Source organism: Saccostrea echinata, unplaced genomic scaffold (assembly GCF_033153115.1).
Source record: "Saccostrea echinata isolate AGI-Se365-2 ecotype Australia unplaced genomic scaffold, CSIRO_AGI_Sech_v1 ptg000014l, whole genome shotgun sequence".
Classification (NCBI taxonomy): domain Eukaryota; kingdom Metazoa; phylum Mollusca; class Bivalvia; order Ostreida; family Ostreidae; genus Saccostrea; species Saccostrea echinata.
In genome coordinates this window covers 7485276-7497500 of record NW_026889763.1, presented here as the reverse complement: position 1 = coordinate 7497500, position 12225 = coordinate 7485276, and the positions used below count along the sequence as shown (strand labels likewise).

The 12225-nt window shown below is 34.7% G+C and overlaps 1 protein-coding gene across 1 annotated transcript in view; it reads left to right on the top strand.

The window, feature by feature from the left end:
• Window positions 1-6397, top strand: part of LOC133186697 (uncharacterized) — a 35468-nt gene extending 29071 nt beyond the window's left edge. The window contains exons 9-11 of the mRNA XM_061321951.1: window positions 3347-3403; window positions 4086-4234; window positions 5417-6397. Coding sequence (XP_061177935.1) covers window positions 3347-3403; window positions 4086-4234; window positions 5417-5494 — 284 coding nt within the window. The 3' untranslated portion in view covers window positions 5495-6397. The remainder of the gene's footprint in view (window positions 1-3346; window positions 3404-4085; window positions 4235-5416) is intronic.
• The last annotated feature ends 5828 nt before the right edge of the window (window positions 6398-12225 follow it).

Here is a 12225-nt window from a genome sequence, read left to right as displayed (position 1 = left end):
ATAGCTTTTTAACTATCAATATTTTGTTATCAGTTACTGAAGCAATAATGTTTAACTTAAAGATTTGCCACTATATATTATAAAATTAAGATCATATGTTGCGTAATAAGGGGCCAAAAGGGGCCAGAATGCAAAATCTCTGACGCTTCATATCTCAACAAGGGGAGATATCTTAATAAGCAATATTGAACAAAAGATGTTCAGAATAATGTTCTGAACAGTATGCATCCTATCAATTTTTGCAAAACGGCCCCATTAAGGACTTGAAGGGTTGTCCCCTAAATATTTCTATTCTACATATCTCGAAAATGACAAGAAACTTCTGAATAGTTGTTGAGCAAAAAATGTTTAAAATCACAAGTCTTTTCAATTGATATCAAGAAAAAGGGGCTGACCCTTCAAATTAGGGGATCAGAGGGGCCAAAAGACTAATATGTAACTCTCAAATGACCAAGAATTTGTTATAAATTACTGAAGCAAAAATTCTTAACGAAACAATATGCAACAATATGTTGTAAAATTTTGATTCTCTATTGTGTAATTAGGAGCCAAAACGGGCCAGAATGCTAAATCTTTTACGATTCATATCTTGGAAAGGGGAAACATTTTGAGTAGCAAAATTGAACGAAAGATGTTCAAGATTATGTTATGAAATATATGGAGATAACGAACAGTATTCAATCTCAAAAGTCCATTAATCAATACAAAATAGGAGCAGAGCAAACACGGACTTTCAAACATCAGAGGTGGGATCAGATGCCATGAAGGAGTGAGCATTCCCTGCCAACCGGTCACACCCGCTGTGTGCTCCTTGTCATGATCGGGAAATAACGGAAAAATCCGTTGACAATTCAGTGTGTAAATAATGGCCTAACAATTAGTATGAAAAACGTCAGTCAGCATTTGACTCAATGATAAATTGTATTTGCTGACAAGGTCATTGTATCGACCATAGAACTTACGAAATGATGACTTTAAACGAGACAGCTGATATTCTTGTTTCATCAACTTATTTGTCAATAATTTACTTTGTTTTAGAAATTGTACATACGTAGAGCATGCTCTTGCGTATCGAATCAACTGAGAGATATATACCCCGTATGCAGGTGATGAAGGTATATTGCTGCATAAGTAAGGGAAGTTGACGATTGAAAAGTTAAAGTCATCACGTTTATCATAAAGCTTGGTTGTTAGATTACCATTAACGTCTTTTTCAAGTAAAATATCCAAATATGAAACAGATGTGTCAGACTCTGTGGTATCTTTTATCTCAAGTTCACAAGGATATATCGTATCGACATAAGAATGGAAATAGCCATTGTTAATTGACAATACGTTGTCGATATATCTAAATGTCGAGTTGAAGGCCACAGCAAGTGTTTTCTTCTTTTCACGTACAAGATTTTGAACAAATTCTGCTTCATATGAATACAAAAAAAGGTCTGCTAATAACGGGGCGCAATTGGTACCCATGGGAATTCCAATAGATTGTTGGAAGACCTGGTCTCCAAAAACCACATAGATATTGTCAATCAGAAACTCAAGCATCTTTTTAATGTCAATTTCAGAGTACTTGTGTGAACAATCAGAATGTTTTTTAACAAAATAATTTTGCAAATGACCAATGACAAGGTAAGTATATTTACGAGTTCCATTTTTATTGAAAAAGCAGCTGTCAATGATATCAAAAAGCCTGGACTTTAATTTATCGTGGGGAATGGTTGTGTACAAAGTTGAAAAGTCGTAAGTTTTTAAGCTGTTGATTTTGGTAAAATCTTGTGATTTCAAATTTTCCAAAAGTTCCTTGGAATTTTTAAGTATCCACATCTGATTTACACCACTTCTCGAATATATTGTTGCACAGTACTCTTGAAGTTTCTCCTTCACCACTGTTAATATCTTAGTGAGGAGTAAAGATAGAGGCTTGGTTGAACATTTACTGGAACCCAATATGTATCTTTGTTTGTAAGGATTTTTATGAAGTTTCGGAATCCAATATAAATATGGTAATTCAAATTCATTTTGGTTGTTTGGAATATTAAAAATATTCAAAACTGACATATGATTTTGAAGAATATCTTCCTTAGAAAGGGAACTATGAGTATAAGTTGGATTACCACTTGTAGAATTAAATCCAAGTTCCTCTAAAATACATTTAATATAATGAGCCTTGCAAACAAAGACAATGTTGTTACCTGCTTTGTCAGCAGGGACCAGTACGTACTGATCATGTAATCTATCTAATTCGTTATATAAATCCAAAGAATGAAATCTAAGGAGGGAAATCTTTATATCATTATCATTTAACGAAAACTTAATAAAAATCACATCTCATCTCATCGAAAAATCGGACGGAAGACCTACTCGTTGCTCGCAACGAGATCTCATCTAGTTATTATTATTATTAAAGCATGGAAATATGTCTCATCATACCAATTCAATAAATTATTACCAAGTGCTTGATCGATGAATATCTTGTAATAAATAACACAACAGAAAAGCCTATATTCCCCATATTTCTTGAAAAATATCCCTCAAGTGTGCAATAAGACCATAAATTTGGCCCCAGAAAGAACAAGGCTCACTTAGGGCCTTTTTTGGCCCTGTGAATTTCTGAAAAACTGAAACTGCTTAGGTTTAGTTGACAGTTCATGAAATCTCATTTCTAATAACACATTTGGCGATTGCGAATCTACCAAAAATGACGTAATTTTCTGGCTAGTCAATGCATTTTGACGTCATGAAATGCGTATTTTCCTCATATCCTGAAAAATTCAACAAAAACAGCCAATTTTTAAAGCTATTTTTTGATATTTAATAATGAGCGCTATCTCTGATCTAAAATATGCAATTATTTACTGATAGAACCGTTTCTGAGGATTACAAAACATGTTTTATTTTTTAGATCAGAGGGTGCGCTCATATTATTTTTCTTCTCAGAAAGTACTTCAATATACCTGTTTTCCTTAAAATTCAAGAACATTGCAATTCCATAAAGCTTGTTTTCCAAGACCTGGACTTTAAGGAGAAAAATTTTAATAGGAAATGAAAACCCTAAGTCTCTACTTTATCTTGATGTTTAAAATGGAACATAAGGTGTTAGTCAATAAATTGGTATATCTACAGGGCCATTTTATGCATAAAGTGAACATAGCTCTTTGCCCTATAATTCAAGAATACATTAATTTTTTATTAAAACAATGCATACAAAGAAAAGAAGAATGTCTTTGAATTCACTACATGTAGTTAATGAAAATGCTTATCTGGTGATGAGAAAGATTGTGTTTAATTTTTAGTGTGCTAATTTTAAAATGTATATTTACATACAATCTTTTTTTGTTTATAGGGACAATTTCACCACCTTCCTTTGTGGTTCCTACAGTGCCCCAACAAAAAAATAATGGTAAGAAATAACTTTAAATATTGTTATACTTTCACGTTACTCAATACTTACTAAAATCTGATTGGTTTAAATGTTGTTTAACAATTCATAATGTTACCCTCAGCATTAGCAACATACTTGGCAATGGGTACCACAACAACAGTGTCACTTGTGTAATTTATGCATGTACAATTCGCTGTAGATTCACAAAACATCAGTTGTGTGTTTGAAGAAACCGAATAAATTGATGTCAATTGAGTGCAACAATAATGAAATGTAAAATGATAAAGGGCATTCTTAGTATAAAACAAACATTAAAGAGGTCGGTGAATCTTTTTAGAAGCCATCTTATTGAGAAAAACCAAAGTGGGGAGTTTGAAATCTGTTCAGAATGTGAACTTAACTTAATCTCTAATTTTTTTTGTTGAACATCATATATCAATGACAGTGAATAAATAGTGTATGTTTTTGAGGGTATCAATTGAAATTGACACCTCTCGGACAACCATTGTCAACCTCCGCTGACGCGTCAAGTGACAACTGTTTTCTGTTGGGTTGGGAGTGTCAATTTCAGCTCTTACCCTCAGAAATATGCACTTTATATACAATAATACCTTTGAGATATAATGGTTTAATGTTTTACAATTCTGAGTTTTTTTTAATGTCTTAAAAAGTTCAGTTTAATCAATTTGTTTTTGAGCAGCGCAGGAAAAAGATTCAGACTTGGAATCTGAAGGCTCTCAGTTGGTGGAAGATTTGGACAAAAAGCTGAAAAAAATCGAGAAGAAATTGAGGCAAATTGAGCTTCTAGAGGAGAAACTGGAAGAAGGGTACAATTTGACCAAGGAGGAGGTATGAATGTTTATGATTGATTGTATGTTGTTTAACTTCCCTCTCGAGAATTTTTCACTCATATGGAGATGCCACCACTTGCCGGTGGAGAGCTACAAATTTTGTCCTATACTCCGGCACTTATGGCCATTGAGCAGTGAGGGATCTTTTTTGTGCCAGCACCTACTGCGACACGGGACCTCGGTTTATACGTTCTCATCTGAAGAACCGGTCTCCACATCCCACAGTGGGATTCGAACCCGAGACATAAGGATCAACTCCTTACTTCGCGACTGTAGAGCAGACGCTCTAACCACTGCGCCACGCGGGCAACTGAATGTTTATGTAAGCTGTGGTTATGTATCCCGCCTCCTGTCTAAGGAGGAGATATTATTGGGATATGTCAGCTATGGTTATGTATCCCGCCTTCTGTCTAAGGAGGAGATATTATTGGGATATGTCAGCTATGGTTATGTATCCCGCCTTCTGTCTAAGGAGGAGATATTATTGGGATATGTTAGCTGTGGTTATGTATCCTCTTGTCTAAGGAGGAGATATTATTGGGATATGTTAGCTGTGGTTATGTATCCCGCCTCCTGTCTAAGGAGGAGATATTATTGGGATATGTTAGCTGTGGTTATGTATCCTCCTGTCTAAGGAGGAGATATTATTGGGATATGTTAGCTGTGGTTATGTACCCCTCTGTCTAAGGATGATCTATGATGGGATATGTTAGTTATGTTTAAGTACCACCTGATTAGGGGATAAAATTTCTTTGATATCCATATAGTCATTGGAATAGATCAACTCTTACATTGCAATCTTTATGTAATGTAGGTATTTTTACTTTGCTGTACAATTATGAATTTTAAACATTTGTCTGGTCACTTTTTACAAGGTGTTTATCATCTAGTTAGCAGTACAATACCATTTTGAAGTATGTATTTCCCGTTCTAGACTTGCACCAATCTGCTATTTATAAATCAGCACATCTTATAACTTTGAATTAAAATAGATGAGTACATATGAACATCTTGATAAACATGCTACAAGGCCACAGCCTGACATCGGTTTATACATGTATTTTGATTGTTGTTTCAACGCATGTACATGTAATTGTACATGACAATGTATGTATACATGTTTAAAAAAAGTTTGGTTATTGCTTAAGTTTGTTCATGTTGATTTTAAACATTTTTGCAGACTGCAAAGGTAAATATGAAGGAGAGTCTAACAGTGGAGAGAGATAACCTACAGGAGAATGCCAGGTTAAACAAGTAAATGGATAAATGATCAACAGGAAGGAAAGGATTGTACTGTATATAGATAGCAATCACTCAGATGTTTTGCAGGAACTTTGCATCTTTTATTTTATACCCTTTTATATGAGTTGTTTTAAAGGGGAGTTTTATTTCAATACTCAAAGCATTTGCTCTGCATGTTAGATGGTAATGTAATATCAGTATATTAATGTCTGAGGTTTGTCTGAAGCTGTTTAGATATTATTATATAAACGTAATGTAGGAGCAGATATGATTTCTTTTGTCATTCAGTCATTTGTTTATTTGCAGAATTTATCTAGCTTGTCATTACTTGTGCTATGTCCATTTAGCACCATACTTCACACGATAGTCTTGTTTGTGTAGAAATGGATTATGACCTTTGCCATATATGGAATTTCAGATGTTAGGTGATTTTGACAGTTGTGCAAAAAATTTTGTCAAGCCCATATTTTTGAGGCCACAAAACAGAGTACTTTACTTTCACTCACTACTTTGAAAATGCTTTGATCCAAAGTCAAATCTAAAAGTAGCTAAATTTTTTGTTGGACAAATCTTTGAAGATACACAATGAGATTTGACAGTGTACTTACATGCAACTCTATTGTCGCAGTGTCATCAAAAATATAGACATTTAAACTGTATTGCATTTGATGCCGATACAAATTAGATCTGTGTACTAAATTTCCGTATCGCAATGTCAAAATATGTAGACAATACAGTTGTATTTTGTCAGATTGATGCCCATTATAAACATGACATACTGGTGATGGTAATAAAATTGTTTTGGAAGTAAACATTTTACACTTAACCAGGATGGTTTTATATACTACAATGTATTTTACAGTGCTCATGTATATTTTATCACTCCAGTTTTGTTTAACATAAAGGAATTTAGATGTTGCTTGTTCTTTTTTTCTAGTCTCTAAAAAAATGACAGAAACAGGGAGAGTTACTTTGAAATGAGGAAACTAAAATGTTCCAAGAACATTTTGACTTTACAGATAGTAATATAAATTTATACTTACCCTCATGGTGAAATAGGAAAATGGATATTTGCTCAGAGGAAGGTCAGGGGTCAAATACACGGGTCTTGATATTCTATGAAAGGATGTGAGATGCAGTATATGTGAACATAAATATGTAAGTCCCACCTCTCAATGTAAATTGGATTAAAGTTTGTAAAGCAGATTCAAGTTTGTTCAAATCATGACCCCGTGGGGGGGGGGGGGGGGGGGGGGGGGAGGGGGGGGGGCGCTATGGATGATCAGAGTTTTACATAGGAAAAATCTTTAAAATTCTTTTGCTCAAGAACATCAAAGTCATGATTAGTCACATTTATATGGAAGCATCCTCAAGTAGTGTAGATTCAAATTTGATCAAATTATGACCCAGGAGGGTAGGGTATGGCCACTGGGCGATCAAAATTTAACACAAGAATACATGGACCAAATAACCTTACAGTAAAAAAATGCTCAAAACCCCCCATCCCCTTTCAGAATTAAATGGTAGTCCCCTCAAGTCCCATCATTCAAGATATACCATATACTTCTTGAACCTCCACGACTGTCTTGAGATAAATTAATACTGTCTGATCACAATAAATTTAGTTCTCAGTTGTAACTTGTATGTAAAAAGTTTGATGGCTAAATACTTCTGCAGAACAAGAGAGTATATATACTTGCAAAATAATTTGGGAACCCCCCCCCCCAATCCTACGGGCCTGTAAACTGATAATGATCTAAGTCTAAGGAATCTCTTCCTAGCCTAATGGTGAGGCCTGGAATGTAGCTTGTATATTTAAGAATGAAACAGATTTCAAAGAAGATGGGCGAACAAGGCGAGCGAAATGCATATACTGCGACAAACGAAGGTGAAAAATTAAATCTCAATTATAACAAAATTGTCCTTGATAATTCATCCAACATTAAAGTATACTTTATCTTAAATCTCCACAATTTGCAAAATTCTTACAAAGATTGAAATTATTTGCCTATGAAGTAGATACACACTAAAGAGGACAAAAATGATCATTTTTATGCCTGCCATGAGTATGGCTGGGACATAAAGAGTTTGTCATGTCCTTCGTTCTGTCCGTGGCACTTTGCATTTAGCTCAGTTTCAACGAAACAATTCAAGATATTTTTATCAAACTTAATATGCTGATACATATTTATGAGAGCTACATGTATTCAACTGCATGAACATTTTTTGACATTGACCTTTCCTGTGACCCTGACCTCACTATTTATAAATTAGTGTTTATCTCAGTTTTAAAGAAATATTCAAGATAGTGTTATCAAACTTCGTATGCTTGCTGATACATACTAAAGTTAGCTTTTCGACTGCATCAACATTTTTTGACCTTGACCTTTCCTATGACCTTGACCTTACTTTTCTTAAAAATGAGCGTTTAGCTCAGTTTTGAAGAAACCATTGAAGATACACACTGAAGTAAGCTATTCGATTGCATCAACATTTTTTGACCTTGATTTTTCCTTTGACCTTGACCTCACTTCTTAAACTTGTGTTTAGGTCAGTTTTATAAGAAACCATCCAAATGAAGAAAAAAAAGCATCGAAATCGATGCACGATTAACAGAGATATTAGGGGAAAACCCAAATTCACACCTGAGCGGTTTTCTGAATCGCGGTTTTGGCCTTTGTTTCAGTGTGACGTCACTACATGGACCGGCTATTTTGAAAACAAAGGAAAGTGTGAATTTACGAGGACGTTTTAAGAGCTTTATTTAAAGCGACACCGAGACGCACAAACGGGAAAATTGACGAACATAGAATTTTTGCATGATCCGTGCAATTCCGGATAGTATTAGGTTTCAGAAAATTACAGGTTTCAGAACCTAAAAAATCTACTTTTATGAAGAAAAAATTTTGTATGGCCCAAGACAAAAACATTGCTGTACTTCTTCCTCCTTATTGTACACGCAGAAAAGTTGAAGACGTTACCATGGTCTCAATTAAAGACCAAGACCAAGAATTTCGATACAATATTCAAAAAAGATTATTAGAACATATTTCTCACCTTTGCATGCTCCAAGTGATACAAGTTTACGCTAAAAATAAAAGTGGCGTGACCTTGACATGTACGATAACAACGAAACGGTAGATACGTTACCTTTGTTTTTCCAGCACTTGTATTGTGCAGTCTTTTCTTGCTTTACAGAGCAGTTTAGTTGTCATATCTTCGCTATACTCGCACTTTTCATAAATCTTTATGATACAGCTAGATATCTTAAAAGGAACACGTGATTTTGACTCACTGTGTAACTTTAAAATTGTAGTGACCTGTGTGAACTTCTGTTGTATAGTGACTGTAGTATTAGTGTGTAGTTTTATTTAGAATTAGTTTTTAGCGTATATTTCGTTGGATTATTGTGATATTTCCGTATAAACTGAGGATGACGGAGACCCCTGTCCCCAGAGTAGATTCCAGAGGTAGACAATGTGTGGCTGGAGGCTGCAGCAACACAAAGATGGAGGGATCAGCCTGCATTATTTTCCCTTTAACAGGCTTGTCATTTTGCGTATATGGACACAGTTTGTGCAACAGTACAGGCAGAATTGATATGTATTAGTGAGAGCTATTCAAAGGCGGATCCAGCGCCGGTGCCGGGCGTGCGCCCCCCCCCCCCCCCCCGTTTGAATTTTTTTAGAATTTTGTTTGTATTATCCTAAAATCAAGGGGAAAACACCTCTTATTTATTAGAATTCGTCAGTTTCCGGGGACCCCCACCTGGAACCGCTGGGGGCTTCGATGCAGCCCCCCCCCCCCGCCTTCTACTGCGCCCCCCCCCCCGTTATGAAATTCCTGGATCCGCCATTTCTATTCAACAAAAACTTTTGACCTTGAACTTTCCTGTGACCTTTACCTCACTTTTCTTACATCTGCATTTTGCTTTTTTAAAGAAACCATTTTTTATGCTAGCTTATGCACTTATACATAATTTGATGAGAATTTATCATCTATATCCAATTTTTTAGATTTCAATTTCATTTCTAAAGCTATATATATATGGCGTATCTGAGCTAAAAAATAAAAATACGAGACTGATCGAGTGTATATAAACATGTTTATGTTATTTACGTTCAAATTAAAAATTTCACCGATTTTGAACTCATATGTTTCCATAGTTAAATTGATTTTAAACTGTCTTTTAATTAAATGAGGAGTCGGTAAATAAATCGGTTATTGTTTTAAATTTCTAATATCTTTTAAATGTGATTGGTTTATATTGTGTAATTTACAGGAAAGTCCTATCTTTATATAAAGTAATAAAACAAATAGAAAGATCTTTTTTAATTTAAGTTTGTCTGAACTTATTAAAAATACGCCATATATGACTTTAAAGAAACTTCAACTATTCTCATTTAACTTCATACACTAATACAAATTTACATGTTGCATAACTAATATACCCTTGTTGGGGTATCATGTCCTATGGACATATTTCTAGTTTCATACTACATGTATAACACAATTTTTTCGATATTATTAATTGGATCTTTGCTCCATTCAGTTTTTAAAAAGTTTATCCTCAAAGTTTCCATAAAAATATACAATTTTTGGTTTACAAAAACATGGAGCAAAGACCCACTAAGTCTTAAAAATACACGACACAACACAGGGGCGGATCTAGCAATTTTTGAAAGGGGAGGTGCAGGTCGGTGCCCCCAACATTCATGCATAGAATTACGCCACAGGCACTTCAAGTCCGTAGCAATGGTTTATCAAAAGGGCCAACCTCCGAACAGAGTTGACAAGTTAAAAAAAAAAAAAGCAACTGTGCGCCACATTCTTACATCCTATTTCGGGGTAAAGGGGGGGGGATCCTCTTACTTTTCGGCACTTTTTTTGGTTTCAAATGCTTGAATTGCGTATTTTGAACTTCCAGCAACAAAATGGGGGAGCATACAAATCAAAACTTGCATATTAAAACTACAGCAAAAGATTATTCTCAGAAAAAGTGAACCCACTTCCCCCGTATACCACTGGAGCATTTTACACCTTTCTCTTTATAGATTAAAATATCACCATAATAGTCTCTTATGTATGCTCCCTTTCATGACTTTTTATTCATACTGTTTAAAGTTAGTTACTTCAGAAGATGGTCAGTGGCATAGCTGAAGGTCGCTGGAATCTTCCAATGATATCAAAGTGAAATCTTGCATGTTACTTGTGGGTGGTCGGGGCCAAGGTTCTGAAGGTACTTGGAGGATGGAATACGGGACACTCTATCTAGCGAGCAGAAAGGGCAGAGATTGAACTACTTATTTTATTCAAAATATTAGACGTTAAATTAACTATATTACACTGAGAAATCTCTCTCTCTTTCTCTCTCTCTGCAAAAATAAAGGGGGGTTCCAACCCCCGCAACCCCCCCCTCTGGATCCGCCAATGCAACATCCGCATCTTTCCAAGAAATAATTAAAGTCCATTTAGTTAAGGGACATATATCACAAACCTGATTTAAATGCCATTATTCATCAGCCAGAGTTGTGTAGCGTAGTGGTTAGGCGAGTTAATTTCAAAAGAAAATGATACTCTAGATTTTTATCGCTAGGGTTCGAACCCCATGAAAACCACATTATTTTCTAATTGAAGTGGGTCGGTACGTGATCAAATCTTCTGAGAAGGCCTTCGGCCTTCACAGGATTTGATCACGTGACCGACCCACTTCAATTCCCATTGAAGTTTTTAAACTTGTTATTTATTTCTTAATAACAGAATAATTTTTGCCGGGAAAATTTTCCTCGGCAAAGTTTTTTTTATCATAATTTCATGAAAACTTCTTTAAATACTATAAATATATACGCTTTTTATATATCTTGTTAAAGAAAATATATATCTACCACATGTAGTAGTCTAGATATATACACATGATACAAATATTTATTAAACAATATTAATTAAGCTGGGGAGTGCCTAAATGCTGTTTTATTGATGATCTTGAAATGTACGAAACAGTGGCGGTTAGCTCTAGTTCTACAGCATCCATTATTACAGAAGAGAAAGTTCTAGGAAGTGATGAAATGAGTTCTGAACAGAACTTCTTAATTATATAGGTAAGATTTTTTCCATCATGTAATATTATGTTTAGTTTATATTTTGAAGAGGAAGAAAAACTTTTTAAAGACAACAAAATCATTAGGCTAGTTGTTGTTTTCTGCAGACTTGACGCTTCACAGGCGCTTGTTTCATACAGAGACGTCTGTTTCATACCTGGACGTGGAAGTTCATGTAAATACACATGGAGCCTATATAGTATATATGCCTTTTTAAACATGAACATACTACAGATTTTCAGTAACTTCTAGTGCCCATGGTTTCACAGTATATTACAGCTGCATTACACACGTTTATGTCGGCAGGCGGTAAAACTAGTTTTGCAGACTCCCGACTCTCTCTGAATAATGTATTTCGATAACAGATTCGGTTCAACAAAATATCAATACTGCATTAAAAATCTTTAAAAGAGAGAAAGAGAGAGAGAGAGAGTTTAACGGCATGAAGAAATGTACATATAAAAGATTAGTCGTCTATAAATTAAATTGTCAAAGTGTTTAAACTAAGAGATTTATAGTGGAACAATTAAACTAAAAGAAGAAAATGAAAAAAAAAAAAAACACAACCCATTTAAGGATAACATAAGCTTTCAAAGCAATGTTTTAATGGACTTATATTGTGAACTTTTATTACTTTGCCCTTGCTATT